At 45.6% G+C, this 16,647-nt stretch overlaps 1 protein-coding gene across 1 annotated transcript in view; it reads right to left on the reverse strand.

Annotated features, from left to right (window-relative positions):
• Nucleotides 1-1,234: 1,234 nt before the first annotated feature.
• Nucleotides 1,235-16,647, reverse strand: part of FCN3 (ficolin 3) — an 89,368-nt gene continuing 73,955 nt past the window's right edge. The window contains exon 8 of the mRNA XM_085645679.1: nucleotides 1,235-6,574. Within this exon, the coding sequence (XP_085501805.1) occupies nucleotides 6,327-6,574 (248 nt within the window). The 3' untranslated portion in view covers nucleotides 1,235-6,326. The remainder of the gene's footprint in view (nucleotides 6,575-16,647) is intronic.

The following is a 16,647-nucleotide window of genomic DNA, read 5'->3' on the forward strand; positions in this document are numbered from 1 at the left end:
TTATAAAACGTTGTTGAATGCAGTCACAAATTGAAAGGGGTTCCTATGGGACCCCTTTCCATTTGCGAATGGGTTACCACCATCTCCAAGTTGGTGGTAAAATGGGAATGATTTGCGAGTGTATTTCAATCACAAAACATTCTTACATACCACTGCGATTCGGTATTTGGAAAGGGCACCCTAAACTCACCCCTTCCAATATCGAATCGCAACCCCTATCTGCGATTCGGTAATAGGTTACAAACTGGCACATGCATCAATAAAGACTTTTGCGATTCCTTAATTGCGATTTTTAAGGAATCGCAATTAAGGAATTGCAAAAGCCTATGCATGTAGGAATCGCTATAAAAATAGCGATTCCTACAAATTCCTTAATTGCGACTCGCAAATTGCGAGTCGCAATTGAGGAAAGCCGTCCCATTCATTCCTATGGGCCTCCAGGCCCATAGGAATGAACTGGAGATTGCATGAGCAATTTGCGAGTACCAGTAGGTACTCGCAAATAGCTCATGCAATTTCAAGGGTGCAAGGGTGTCAAAATGACACCCTATTGCACCCCTGAAATTGATCTGTGCACATATGTTGCACACACACATGCTCTAAGGGCATGTGTGTGCGCAACATGAAACTTTGCAAAATGCACAAAAGTGCATTTTTCAAAGTTTTTGCAAATTACCATGAAGTTCAACTTGTAATTTGCTCCCCCTATTAGCGAAATCGCTAATTTTTTCACTTTCATGCATTGCATTTAAGGAATCTCAATTTGGGATTCCTTAAATGCAATCGCAATTTAAGGAATCGCAATTTAGAGATTCCTTAAATTGCGATTTTTGCATTTGGGATGATGCATCCCAAATGCAAAAATACCGGTCGCAAAAGGGCATATTCTGAGAATCTGCCCGTTTGCGACCGGTTTTTACATTGATGCATGTGCCTGAAAATCCCAAATAGGGCTTGGTACACTTAAGAAGGCTTTTTTCCATTCACAAGAGGCCTATTCTGCGAATGGGTCGTTTGCGATCAGAAATACCTTTGTACATCTGACCCTGTCTCCTACTTATTCTTTTATATAAGCACGTGGGATAAAATGATCATAAAAATGTAAAGTACAGTTAAAATCGTAAAACAGTGCAACGTGTCCCTAAAACGGCAGTCCTTCCATCTCACCACATTGTTGCTGGGGGCCATGTACCCCAAATACACAGAAACCTGGATAGGAGTCTGACACTAAGTATATGTTACAGTTTGGAAGCAATTTTTATTGAGGGCAGTCAACAAAGTGAAATGTAATTAGCAATGATAAATCTGTGACTTCTATGGACATCAGTTCAGTCGTAAGCAAACAGCCAGGAAGGTTTCACATCCTTGCTGGTGCTCCATCCTGACTCAGTTTTACACCACATTCCTACAACACTTTCGGAATTAATGAACTGGCATTTGTTTGTACATCCATGCCACCGCTGTCTTAGTCTCTGAATTCATATTGGACTCTTCCTCTGCCTTCGAGTGGCCTCTAAATTACCTGGAGAGCCACAGAAATCACGGACGTACTGCTCAACATTCCTGCTATGTCATTACACCACAAAGAAAAATGGTTCATAAACATTATTTGTATGTACACCATTATTCAACACAGCACCACACGTTCTATAGTATGTCAAGGCGCTTCACAGGAGCTACAAACGTGGTGAAAGTCGTTCCGGTTGGACAGAAATGAGGTCAAGGTTCGGGAACGGGAGATTGTAAATATGATAGAGAATTCAAAAGAGCAGTCATAATAGTCAATAGTAAAATAACGGGAGTACAAACAGCGCAGGTCAAAATGTAAAGTGTAACATTGAATGAAAACTGAGGGTCACATTTATATAGGTTTTGAGTCGCCCTTGCACCACGCAAGGGGGCGCAAGGGCGGCGCAAATTGTAAGTCAGATTTGTCAAGCCACGTAAGGCCAACTTTTGTGGCCCTGAGTGGCTTGATAGATCCTCAGTAACGCAACACAGCGCAATTCAAAGCCTTGCTTTACTCTGCATCAGGGAGGCATTCTATGGGTGGAGTACGGGTGTTTCCATGCATCTACCCATGGATTTCGGCGCATTCCCAGATGTACCATCCGTGGTACACCCGGAATGCGTCTAAGGCTACGCCTCCCCAGGTGAGGCGTAACAAGGAGAAATATCTTTATTTCTTCTTGTTACTTCCTCTTTATAGGTGTGCTGCAATTTGCAGCACTCATAGAAAGAGAAAATTGCTTCTTAGGATTGTTTTTTTTCAGGAAGGTGTCCCTTCCTGCACAAAAACAATCCTGCTTACACCGCAGGCACACTTGCACTATGGAGCAAGGGCCCCTGCATTGGCGCTAGACAGCACATTGTGCACCAGTGCAGGGAAAAGACAGGAATGCATAGTATATTGTTAGATACGGTACATTCCTCCCGTTTCCATATCATGCAGGGCTGCGCAACAAGGTGACTTGCAGAGCTGCCTGATACCCCGAATTCTTAGGGGAAAATCTAGTATCACTTTATGTTGGGTTTGTGTCACAAAACCGATGCAAACCCAGCACAACCGGTTGTGCTTGGATGTACTGTGTAATGCAAATACTGATTTGCATAGGAAACTTGCCTAAATTATCACAAATATGCGCTAGACACTATTTTGCCTTAATTTGTGTCACGGTGGTACCTGAGTGTTCCCATGCAATCACTGATGGTTTTTGATGCAAAACCCTGTCTGCTAAAAAAGGTAGGTTGGCCTTTGCGGCCTCCTGGATGCAAGCATAAGGTTTGAGAAAAAAAAAATCTTTAAACTTTTTAAACTTTGAATGTGGGCTGCACTCTGTGTTACACTATGTCAAATTATAGTTTTTGTACTGGAAAGGTGTAAAACCATTGTGTTGTCAAAAGACAACCAAAATGCGCCAGCGCAGGGACAGAGAAAGTACCAGACAGAGAATATGGTGCTGTTTTCACCTCCTTTTGACTCAAAGCAGCATATCTCAGCTACTTTTGTTGCTGCACTGCATTGTCTCAAGTTTGAGTATATTTCCCTCTTAGTTTTATTAAAGAGCGAAAGAGAAGGGAAACTTGCTGCAACACAAGTTCTGAGCCATGAAAGAGGAGCCACCACTGACAGTTTATCCTCAGTGGGTAGCCAAAGTAAGGAGGTGTGCATTTTTGTGTTATCTGAAAATAAATATGTAAATGTAAATTGATACTTGTATAGCGCACTACTCACCCGCAAGGGTCTCAAGGCGCTTGTACGAATACCGCTGTGGAACCCATCCTGGCTTTCCCTGTGAGGCGTCCACTCCAGGGCACCCCCAAGGTGGAGGCCAGGCATCCTTAGCGTTGTGGGGGCCGTTGTGGAGATTAAGCAAGCTATTGCCCAGAGTTGCAGAGTGGGACTCCATGATTGGAATGGCACCGAGGCGAGAATTATCAGGTCCGTGGAATTTTTGAGCCCAAGACCCGCCGTGGCGGGGAATTGAACCCTGGTCCCGGGCTAGACCTCTGCATCAGGGTCTGCCGCTCTAATCATTGAGCCACACTTCTCCAAGTCTAAAAGACCTGTGATGAGTAAAACAAAAAGTGGGTGAGGAAATGGCAGCAGAAAATGGAAGAGATAGCTCCTTTTTTAGGTCTCGGGACCATCCGGTCTGCCTAAGGCAGAACCGGAAGTCGAGAGATTTAATGTTTTGGAGAAGAGGGGCTTGAACCCGCCCCTCTTCTCCCCTGTTCTCCATTGGCTGGCCTCTTCAATGCTGGCCAGCCATTGGAGAAGAGGTCCCGTCACTCCGATCAGGCCCCGTCCTTTTCGGATCGGGGGGCGTGTTTTTTGCAGAAAGTCTAATTATCTCCTCCAGCCAATGGCTGGAGGAGATAACAGCAAAACACGCCCCCGAATCCGAAAAGGACGCTGCGTTTCTCCGAGGCATTTCTGCTCTGCCTTGGAGAAAGGCGGTGGTGTGCCTTTTGCTCTGCCTTGTTATGTATTTAGCATAACATGGTGAGATAATGTTATCTCACCAGCCACACATTGTCACAAGGGAACACACCTAACTTTCCTGAACGTTATGCAATATTGTGTCGCGTCTTGGAAGGCCACAGTTACAATACGAGGGGCCGTATCCGATGAACTACTGAACACTGGGACATGCCACCCTAGAGATTGGAGGGATCATTTTTCCAGGTACGAAGGGGAGACACCCAAAGGCTGGGGCAGGAGGCACTCCCACGATGCGGCCCGCCACGCACTGCCACGGCTGAGCACCAGGTGCAGGGGCCCCGGCCTCGCCCGCCTCCCATGGCGGCTGCCCCGGGCCTGCAGCAGCGCCCTGGCCCCGCTCTCCTCACCCAGCGGCCGCGGGGCTTCCTCCTGTCCTCCGCCGCCGCTCGCTGCGTCGTTGCCTTGGGAGCGATTTGCATTTCTGTCAATGGAAAAACACAGCCCCCATCTTGCGCACAATCTGTATTATTTCTGCATTCGCAGCTGCAGCGGACGCAGCCTGCATCTGTGTTCGTTTTTAATGGCTATTACAAGAGGTTTCGGTCCTTCTCTGAAAGGACCGCAAGGGGTTACGAGGACGAGCCATTTTACATTAGAAAAAAGGTCTCATTTTTGCCACCAACGGTTTTATACCCTAGTTCCTCGATTAGGTGGTGATTTCTGTACATTAGTATAGCCTTCCTATGGAAATGGCTGTCGCAGTTTGGACTAGAGGCCTTGCATTTTTCGGGTTAGTCGTTGAAAAATATCTGCATAGAAATCTGCGAACCGCAGAGAACCCTGACACAAACACTAGAACTGTGCATATGCATTTTTATGAAAGCCCATCGTCTTTCTTTTGACGCCATGACACGATTTCTGATACATGACGCGCGGTAAACGGTGGGGCCTGACCCTTTCTGTTTTTATGTTTTACTCGTTCTGTTTTCAAGGGTTGGTTATCTCCCCACAATGACAGATCGACAGTGCGCGTTGAAGGCCTCTATTATCCACTGCCTGAAGAGAGGTCGTCTTTTAGAATAACTCAGGGACGTTTCTTGAAAAACTGGCCAGTTGTGTTTTCCCCCAATGTGCTGTCTTCGCGTAAGATTACCTGACCTTACTCATAGGAAGTGACGTTAAAATAAGATAATTAAAGCCTGCATTGGTTGACAAATACAGCTAAACGTAAACAGCATATATTCCAATGTGTACCCTGCAATGTGAGACCTGCAAAAAGTGGTACAGCACGCTTCTACCCCCTCGCAGTTATGGCAAAGTCTAAAGTGGAAGAAGATAACGTAGTTAGAGAGTTGGGTATAAAGGGGGTGTCACGATCAGAATGTTGGATTTTAGGCTCCCGGGTACCAGGCTTGAGGACTTTCCATGCACACGATTCATGCTTCAGCATACGGCACATTATGTATTTTAATCGTACAGATAGCCATCATCCGAATTGATCCGCCAATCGATGGCGGGGTCACTGTGCGCTCACCGGATTCAGGGGGGGGGGGCGTTTAATGCATTTCCAGGCAGAGCCGCTGAATATAGAATGGACTCCATGCCCCCTTCTTTCCACCCACCTCTCTTAATGTCACAGCGGTAAGGAAGTACACCAGGTAGATTGAAAAACCATTAGCAGGCCCGGAAATGGGGGAGCGGAGGCCCGGGAGCAAGGCCCGAGGATTGCAAAGACAGACGGCGAGAAGGCATGCTCCCTCCGTGGAGGCGGAGAGAAAGATTGCATGTTCTGTTTCGGTGAACCGGCCCTCCGCGTCTACGTGTCTGCTGTGGAGATCTGAGTGCTGTGCAGCCTGCGGGTCGGAGTCTAAAAGGGCCAACTCGGCATCTCATTCTTCTGAGGTCGATAACATTGGTACTGTTCACACCCCCTCTTCTGTTTGGGGTGCTGACACCGGAGCAGGCTCATAAACAGAGCTGGAACAGGGGTGAGAATATGATAAGACATGGGGGAGGAGGGGAGGGAGGTCCGGGGAGAGGGGCGCTCACTTTAGGGCCAGTGCTCCGTGGAGTGTGAAATTGCAGCCCGTGGTGCTCCATATTGTACCAGAAGCTCTTCCAACAAGCATTTACAATGCAACGGTCTCTGCATTGTTAAAGTTAGAGCTATTGGCATTGCTCATGACAATGCCGTTTCTTTAAATGTTTTTAAAAAAAAAACATAAACAAAAATAATGTCATGAGCAATGCCAATAGCTCTAACTTTACCAATGCCGAGACCATTTCATTGTAAATGCTTGTTTACCTATGTAACACCTACATGGACCGGCATTTTCCCGGCACCAGGTGGGTTGAAGGCCGCCCTCTTTCTCCTCACCTTTTACAAAGGCCTAATCTTCATATCTACATATTTATAAGAGTAATGGTGCCCCTTCCCAGCGGCCCAGTTGATTCCATCGGCGTACGAGGTGTGGTTTCCCCTGTGATACTTCCCATTCAGGTTGGAGTTGTGACAGGAAGTGTACCACCAGGCTCCCTTGTACTGAGAGGCGCAGTTGGCGCTTGACAGGTCGTTGTCGCTGTCCATCGTTGAAAAGGGTATGTTTCTGTGGCCACCCAAAGAGTCTCCTGGGAAGATAAAATTGCCATTCAGCTGTCAGTCTTGTGTTTGTCAAGCCTCAAACACGCCACAATACAATCATTAGTTTCTAAAAAGTGTATTTGATGCTGACTGTGTGGACATGAATTTGCTTATTATTTAGTTACCTGCATATATCATATTTGAATTCTGGCATCTTTCCAAACTCGGTTAATTTAATGCCATTACATTTGGTAACAGTAATACTTGTTATTAAAAGTGCCTAGCATTTTATGATAGTAGAATCCTAACAGGGGTTCAAGTCTAACATTTATATATACAAAACATACATCAAAAGAGAAAGAAAAATACTTGTAATATTCAAAACGAAAAAATCTGAGAAATTATACATATATACAGTACAAAAAGCAATTTACAAAAAGCCCATGTATATATTCAGTTCGTACAAAAAGTATTAGTAAATAAATAATTAAATGACATACAACAACATTGGTGCTCAACAGAGTACACACACAAAAAATAAACAATGCAAAGTGTAATCACAAAGTGGTTGAGGGAATAATTATACACAATAGGAAGTTCAGAACAAGACAAAAAACAACACAAAGCAAAAAAAAAGCGTCTTCTTCAGTTAAGGCCACATATATGCGTCAACGGCGTTTCGACCATAGTATAATTAATTGGTCATCATCAGGACGGCACCACAATTACAGGAGCATCTAAGTTAATTCATTAAAAACATCTATTCATAAGGTAGATCCAAACATATGTACCACAAATGTATGGAATCCCCAATATGGAACACTCAAGATTCGAATAATTCAAAATGGAATAAGATAATTCCAAAGGGCATGATATGCAAGAAATGATGGAGCTTCAACAATTGGAAGAATGGTCCAACCTACTCCTTCTGTATATAGATGCAAAACCAAACAAGTGCCATAGAGTAGGTGTAGAAATATCTACTGCCATAGAAAGTTCAGGACTTTTCATACACCATGCAGCAAATTATAGAGTCATCATCAAATTGAACACTTGATTGCCAATATATTATTCAGGCAAAAGCTCATGTGGGCTATGTACAATGACCAGATCCGACGAGGTGGGCACTTCAAGGTCCCGAGAAGTACATCCGATCATGCGCTGTCCCAAAAGATTTTATGAAGCACTATAAAAGCACGTTATTAATTATTATTTATATAGTCCACATTCTGCATCCTCCCCCTGTGATGATGACAATTTAAGTGCTGTCCATTTTGTAGATTGCTTGTATAGAATGGGACTGCCATCAGCTAACTGCACACAACCAAGAGGGAGGCCTACTCGAAATCTATTAGGACCCTTAAATGAAAGATTACTAGAGAAGTCTTCTTTGTTTATGCTCCTAACCTTTGCAACGTGGTTCCCTTGCTCACACACAGTTCCACCCTTCTGCAGTCCACAATGGAACTGAAAACAATTTTTTACGATAATTCCTTTCTCAATCGGATTGTACCTCAATACCCCACAAAAAGAATGGCCCCACAGTAGCCCAGGATGCAATGTGAATATATTGTACATGAATATGTGTTTCATGTATTCCCTGCCTTTTCATTCCAGATGTTGGGTTATACCTCTGGTGCTAAGCAGCCACCAGGGCACACCACACACAGCATCATACAACAGAACATATTAAGACATATCGCCTGATTCAAAAGGTAACTTACACTTTTGAGTGCAGTTACTACTTTTAGGTATTCACTAGTGGACTTTTGTAGTCATTTACACTTTTGTAGTACTACACATGGCCAACAACTGGTACTGAAGCATCTTCCCATTGAAAATAATGGAGGTAGGGACTTACTACAAAAGTGTACGTTACTACAAAAGTGTAAGTTATTACATAAATACACTTTGTAGAATGTTTTGCAGTAATACTATAGTACTAAAAACGTATTACTGTTAGAAATGGGGGCCTCTAGTTGGCAGAGGTAGTAGGTACCTTTGTCCAAATAGGGACCCTTGCTTCTAGTCAGGGTAAGGGGGATACACACTTTAGATAACCCCTGCTCACCCCCTTGGTAGCTTGGCATGAGCATACAGGCTTATCCCAAAGGCAATGTGTAAAGTATTTGTACCAACACTCATAGTAACACACTGATAAAACCACACATGGACACCACACCAGTTTAGACAAGCATTTGCAATGCAATAGGTCTCGCAGTTACACAAGTTAAAGCTATTGGCATTGTAAATGACAATGCCAATAAGCATTGTTATTTGCAATGCCAATAGCTCAAACTCGCGTAAATGCGAGACCTAATGCATTGCAAATGCTTGTTATCATTATCATGGCCGATGCAGGACAACAATAAGACAATACAAAATGCCCAGATAACGCTGGTAATATGATCCCGCTGGAGAGCAATCATTTGTCTGTTAGTAGTTTTTAAATGCAGATAAACTGTATTTTATGTGGAAGCTCAGTGGGTTACTGCCTTTCTCACAGAGATCCTTGTGTTACTTGCAGTTCAGAAGTTACAATCCTAACATAGGACAGTGACCTATGAACTGCCATCAAAGAGCTGCATACAAACATGAATGGTATAGTTAGAACTTTGCTTTCTTTTTTGTGATATAGTTAGAACTTCCCCAGTCTTTCATTATTCTAATATTGCTAAAATGAGTATGTTTGGGCAGATATACATTTTAATCAGTAAAGCCAACCCCCCGACCACTGGGATATGCTTTAAATTCTGTGTTTGTGCTTCTCCAGAACTAACCCTCTTAAAAAATACTGCCCACCATTATGTATGACATGCAATTCATACACCTTGTAATCCTCATTGGCTTATGTGACTGTTTGTGACATTCCCTGTAGACTGATTTACATACTTGTATGATTCATTGTCTCTGTATAATGTGTGCGTGGTGTAAAGTACTGACACACACTACACTGTGCAACAAACGAAATGCTTATGAGAGACGGGCTACATAAAGATGAGGGGCACTGTTGGAGGGTGGCAGTGAGGGAATCCGAGGAAGAGGTCATGGGGTGGAGTGGGGAGCTAGGGAGAGATGAGGGGTACTGCTGGAGGGTGGCAGTGAGGGAGTTTGAGGAGGAGGTCATGAGGGGATGGGCTACAGAGAGATGAGGGGCACTGGTGGAGGATGGCAGTGAGGGAATCCGAGGAGGTCACGAGGGGGAGGGGCTATGGGGAGATGAGGGGTACTAGTGGAGGGTGGCAGTGAGGGAATCCGAGGAGGTCAATAGGGGGGGCCATGGAGGGATGAGGGGCACTTTTGGAAGGTGATAGCAAAGGGTATTTACGGAGAAAGAGGTTATTGGTGCCCTGTCATGGCCTTTCTGTTTTTGTTTATTTAATTAGCAGTCGGGTCATAAGGGCTACTGTGGAACACACTTTAAAGTGTGTGCTAATTATATTTACTGCTATATTTAATGTTTTAAGTTTGAAGGTGATTTTACTAATGTTTTTACCAGGAAAAATGAAAGTGGGGTCCGATGGTGCCTGATATGGGGCTAGGGCCCAAAGTCAGCTGTGAGATAAGGTGCACTGGTGAGGAGTAGTGGATAATCAAGCCTGTAGGGGAGTGCGCTGCAGAGTACGGGGTCAGGTGGAGGTAGTAATGAAGAGGGATTCTCCCGGAAGGCTCGCACAGAGGGAGCCTGAGTAGTGTCAGTTGCCTGAAACTCCCACCTCAGAAACCTCCTCTTCCCATCAAAGGAACATTACATGGAAAAAACACTTTTTGAGAGTGATAATATTTAGAAAGAGATTTGGAAAAGAGGGCATTTTACTGGGCCTTGTAAGACTAAGAAGAGATAAAGGAGGACCCTAAAGCAGGCCTGCCTAGACATATATGCGACAAATCGAGAGCACAGTGGCCCACCCAAATGCACCCTTGGCCCACCCAAATAAAAATTCCTGGAGCCGGGCCTGGTCCTTGCACTTAACACCAGACAGGCACAGGCAGCCCACGCACGGACATGAACGGCACACAATGTTCCTGAAGGAGAAGCAGCATTCCCTTGCATACAAGTTGGCACAGCCGAGGCGAAAGAATAGACTTCCATGTCATGCACTTGGGTCTTGTAAAGGCATCTGGAAGGCAAGCTTCCTTCACGCGGCACAGACCCAGATTACTTGCACCGTGGGCTGCAGACGGTCAAGGTTCTTTTGCATGCAGAACTTATTCAGCGCTGGCAGCACAGACTGCAGTGCAGGCTGGCCTCAGAAAATACAAGAGAGAGTAGCAGGGAGCCCTGCAGCCCCCTCCCCCCGCACCCCACAGGACAGATACAGAGTGGGCGGCCAGAAAGACAGAAACATGAAGTCTGCCGGACACACTAGGTCAGGCTGACGGCAGACTGATGTTCCTGCAGGATCTTCAGCCGGGTGCAGTGAAACTGCGGAAGGGACTGAAGCCCTCGTAAGATGGACTGTGATTCTGTGAAGAGGGAAAGCTGTGCTCAGACCCATGATTAATGAGGACTAGGCCTCTAGGGCATGATTGACATTACTAGCCAGAGATGGAGGAGAAGCACTTTAAACTGAAAACATTGTCACATGGCATTTCATGTGAAAGCGTACTAACAAACGGTGAACATATTACGACGTTGCACAAGTGTCACGTAGAAAAGAAAACGAAATACTAAGCTGTAAAATGATAGGACTTACTTTTTTCCTCCTATCTGTTCACTTTCTCTTTGCCACTGTGCTGGCTTTGAACCAAAGGCAGAGCGCACCCGGTGCATACACGGAGCAGTTTGTGTATTCCGTATATTTTTACCGCCATCGGGTCCAGGACAGTGCTGACTGACTCCATCTGCGACTGAAATACGCATATGCGCGGTAGGTAGGGGTGCGTGGTGGGCTGCAGCACCCCAAAATAACCATGCAGGAGTTCAGAAGGAGAATGAGCAATACAGATCTATTCAAATTTGGTTTTGATCTTGTAACATTTGCTGTGTTTCCCAATACAGAGTTCCAATGCCCAGTGGTGGTGGGTGACATTTCAAAGAAGTGGGGCGTAAAAGTTGGGGATGAATATTAAGTTGTGAGTAAGTCCAACCCAGTGATTGCGTGTGTGGGTGGTTGGTTCCACTTGAGAAAAAAATTTTCAAATTGTACATTTTAAAGCACATTTAAGAAAGCAAAAAGAGTTTTAAAGCAATTAGAAATGTGTACTCTTGAAACATTTAAACACATTAAAAACTGAATAAAGGGTAGATTGGGGTGAATGTTCCAGGACTGGAATTGCCATCCGTAAAGAGCAGAGAAAGGGGCCGAGGTGTCCATCTGTGAGGGGAGTGTGCATGGCCGGACTGGGACACATGCATCCCAGCCTTTCCTCTGATGCACATGCTACTCTTGCACTCTGGCCCTGGGGGTGCTGATGGAAAGTGCACTGGGTCTATCCATATGGACTGTCATGGACTTGCCGTGAACATGAATAAAGAATTTACTGCTCAAAGTCTCTGTTCTATGTGAGCATAGTTCTTGTGCAGTGCTTTAGTGCTACAATAAACTATGTTCCCCCCAAGTTATATCCGTACATAGGTTTAGCACCACATGTCCGACCAGCAAAACAGAGATACTACATTACGCAAGTTCTGCTCGTCAGCATTTCAAAACTTGTTGGGAGGCACTATCTAACTTGAGGATTTATGCTGCTCATACTTGAAAATAAAACTACAGTGCACTTCTCTTACTAAACGCACACATTTATGTAGAATGTGCACAGTACTATAAGTAGCTCAGGACATGGGCATGCAGCTAAGCACAGCATCTCTGGGTCTGGGGCTTTCATCAGATGTATGCCTCTTCAGCTAGTTAAGTGACATGAAAAGCCCTATCTATGCTTTGCTGCTGTAAGACAGCATAAATATAGCTGCAGTCCTTGAAGCTCTCCTCCAAGCAAAGCTCATAGGAAATGTTCAAGTGTGAGCTCTACGTGCACAACTAGTGGCTAACCTTTGGGAAACGGGTTTGAAGCGCACAATAGTAGAAACCAGACACAGCTAAGCAGGAGCTGTTAATTAAGCTGCACGTTAATTAACAATGCGGATGTAGGTTGCAAACAAAAAATGAAAATACTTCCCAATTCAAAATTAAGTAGCATGCTAAAAACAGAGCGCACCCGCAGTCCAGTATTAATTTCTCTGTGGTTCGGCTGGATGCGGTTCAGAGCATCATGGGGTCATAAGATAAAGGGTTTGTGTGTGCAGAGCACAAAAATTACAAGTGCTTCAACTTGAAAGAACAAAGTTTAATGAGCCCTAAAATTATTCAACTTCAGGATAGGTCTTGGAGAATTGCTTTGTCCTTTTAATTGCAGCAGGAACACAAGCACATAAAATTAAACGAAAACAGGACAGATTTATTCACGGCTCAAGTTTGACAAAGTGAGCGCTCCGTTGTTGGAATTTTCATGTACTTGACATAAGACATGGCAGTTCGTCATCCTTAAGTCACGCATAAATGAATTCGAATATTGGCGGCACCGCATGCATAGATCGTGTTCCATTGAACTGTGCTACACAACATTAAGCACAGTTGTGAGGTTAAAACGCAAACATGTCGTGGCGCTGAGACATTCCGGCTCACAAAGAAGAAGAAAAGGGATTGGGAATCCGGCGAAGACTTTGTGTCACTATGCTAATATTTACACTTCTCCCAATAATGGTGCATGGCGATTGACAGCATTCGGTCAGAAGAAATGCAATAAAAACAAGCGTTGGCCGCGCGAGCGGCTGGAGACGCAATATGTGGTGGGGGAGGGGGAGAAGCGGGAGTTGTGTGTGCGCGTGCGTCATCGTGATCGCTATCGCTCTGAAAGCGAAAGTGATCGCGATGACGCACGAGTTTTCAAAGTGCTGCTGGCGGCCGGCTGCGCGCGTGCACGATCGCGTGAACTCAAGCGTTAGGCCAGCCAGCAGCACTTTGAAATGCCCACATACAAAATGTCTCTTCGAGCCAGCGCATGCGCTGGGCTCAGCGAGACCTAAAAAATAAAGTATCCTTATCTAAACTTAACCAGACAAACATCCAACATACAAGTATTAAGAAAAATTACTTTCAAAAGGTTTTAGCAACTGAGTCCATAGAAAACTATGGATGCATGATTTCTTGCAAAGTACCTGTTGTTGCCACAAAATTCACCAAGTCAAACTGCTGCAGCAATGAGAAGCGTTGAAAACCAAAGAAATGCGTCGTTCCTCAAACCTTCGTGGATGCGATGCGACAGTTCCGCTTTACACAGGGGAGTGATGTGTCGGGTCCGGTCTGTAGGGGAAAGCGATGCGTCAATTCCGAGACGACTCCGATCCGCGGGTGATGCGTCGGGGAAAACTTGCCGCACAGGGACGTTGCTTGGAAATCCGGGATGTGTCGCCGTACGATGCGGTGCTGCGTCGACCTTTTCAGCCGTGATCCCTCGATGCATCGATTCTTGCCGCGGCGACAGGCGCTGCATCGGTTTCGGCAGTGGCGATGCGGGGAGATTCTTCTCTCACCACGGCATTGCGTTGAAAAAACGGATGCAAGAGGAGCGACGTTCCGATTTCCTTGTCGTTGCATTGCTTTTCCAGTTACCAACAGCAGAAACAACCTTCAGAGGCCCAAGACAGTCACAGGCATCTCTTGGCAGGTCGGATCTCCCAGGAAGGAAGTTCTGGGGAGCTGGGGATGAAGTCTTTGTGTTCCTGAGACTTCAAAACAGGAGGCAACTCTTCTCAAGCCCTTGGAGACTTTCCTTAAGCAGGAGGACACAGCACACAGCAAAGCCCTTCTCCTTTACTTGGCAAAAAACAGCAACTGCAGGCCAACCCCAGACACACAGCAAGGGCAGTACTTCTCCTCAGTTTCTCCAGCTCTTCTCCTTGGCAAAGGTTCCTCTTGATTCCAGAAGTAGTCTAAACTTCAAGGGTTTTAGGTCTAATACTTCTACCCCAAAATGTCTTTGTTCTCTTTGTGCAAGGGTCTCTGATCCCAGTCCAAACCAGTTCTGTCCTCTCTGGTGCAGCTGCCCGGCAGGAGACAGAGACAGCATCGTGTAAGGCAGATGGGCCATATTCAGGTGCAAAGGAAATCTCCTCCCACCACTCTAAATGCAGACTGGGCCTAATCAAGTGCTTGTGAGAACTCCTCCCCCTACTCTGAATGCAGGCCAGGTCTATTCAGCCCAGCCCTGACTCATTCAGGAAAGGCAGGACACACATCAACCCCCCATGGCTGTCTGAGAGAATGAACCTCCCCAGCACCTGTCACGCCAAAACCAGACAGTCAATACACAAACAAGAACGGTGATAGATTAAACCCAGATCAGTTGACTGGGGGTGAGTGCTTGCAATGTTCAACACTCCGTCCATCATTTCCTTTGGTTTTGCTTTGTTCTCCATAAGTTGGCAGGGTATGCTCAGATGTGAGTCCCTTGCTCACTTTGCCACTGGATTCAAGCAAGCCTGGCTGAAGACGGCTGAAATGCCAGAAACCGGTCCTAGGAAGCTTGTTTCCGGTCCAGGGAAGACATGGCTTGGCAGTTCGGGCTGGACTGTTCCCATGAGGCACAGGGTCAGCCTGATTTGCATATGGCCATGTCTGAACTGGGGTGGCAGAGTGGGCTAAAGAACGGTGATGGATTAAACCCAGATCAGTTGACTTGGGGTGAGTGCTTGCAATGTTCAACACTCCGTCCTTCATTTCCTTTGGTTTTGCTTTGTCCGCCATAAGTTGACAGGGAATGCTCAGACGTGAGTCCCTTGCTCACTTTGCCACTGGATTCAAGCACGCCTGGCTGAAGACAGCTGACATGCCAGAAACCGGTCCTAGGAAGCTTGTTTCAGGTCCAGGGAAGACATGGCTTGGCAGTTCGGGCTGGACTGTTCCCATGAGGCACAGGGTCAGACTGATTTGCATATGGCCATGTCTGAACTGGGGTGGCAGAGTGGGCTAAAGAACGGTGATGGATTAAACCCGGATCAGTTGACTGGGGGTGAGTGCTTGCAATGTTCAACACTCCGTCCATCATTTCCTTTGGTTTTGCTTTGTCCGCCTTAAGTTGGCAGGGTATGCTCAGACGTGAGTCCCTTGCTCACTTTGCCACTGGATTCAAGCAAGCCTGGCTGAAGACGGCTGAAATGCCAGAAACCGGTCCTAGGAAGCTTGTTTCCGGTCCAGGGAAGACATGGCTTGGCAGTTCGGGCTGGACTGTTCCCATGAGGCACAGGGTCAGACTGATTTGCATATGGCCATGTCTGAACTGGGGTGGCAGAGTGGGCTAAAGAACGGTGATGGATTAAACCCAGATCAGTTGACTGGGGGTGAGTGCTTGCAATGTTCAACACTCCGTCCATCATTTCCTTTGGTTTTACATTCTAAAAGTGACATTTTCAAACGCAATTTAAAAACCATCTTTAGTAAAAGATTTGTTATTAAATTCTGAGTTCAGAGAGCCTAAACTTTATTTTTCCATGTTAACCCTATGGGAAGATATGCTTGTAAAATGCTACAAAGCATTCCCCATTCTGGCCTATGGTATAAGAAAGCCTTTCAATAGTGAAAAACGAAATTGGCAGTATTTCACTATCAGAACATATTACACACATCAGTACATTTCCTACCTATACCATACACTGCACCCCACCCAGGGGGGTACTTTGGGCCTACCATAGGGGTGTCCTATATTTAAGAAAAGGGAAGGTTAGGGACTGGAAAGTGGGTGCACTCGCCAAGTCGACATGGCAGTTAACAACTGCCCACAGACACTGCAGTGGTAGGTCTGAGTTACCTTTTCAGAGCTACTCATGTGGGTGGCACAATCAGTGCTGCAGGCCCACTAGTAGCATTTGATCTACCAGCCCTGGCACACTTAGTGCACTTTACTAGGGACTGACCAGTAAGTCAAATATGCCAATCATGGATAACCAATCATGTTCAAAATTCACACAGTGGGCCTATGCACTTTAGCACTGATTAGCAGTGATTAAGTGCCCAGAGTCCTAAAATCAACAAAAAGAGGTCAATAAAAACCAGAAGGAAGAAGCAAAAAGGTAGGGGATAACCCTGCAAAAAGTGCCAAGTCCAACAACTACATAGTGCAG

This window comes from Triturus cristatus, chromosome 3_1 (genome assembly GCF_964204655.1).
Source record: "Triturus cristatus chromosome 3_1, aTriCri1.1, whole genome shotgun sequence".
Taxonomy (NCBI): Eukaryota; Metazoa; Chordata; class Amphibia; order Caudata; family Salamandridae; genus Triturus; species Triturus cristatus.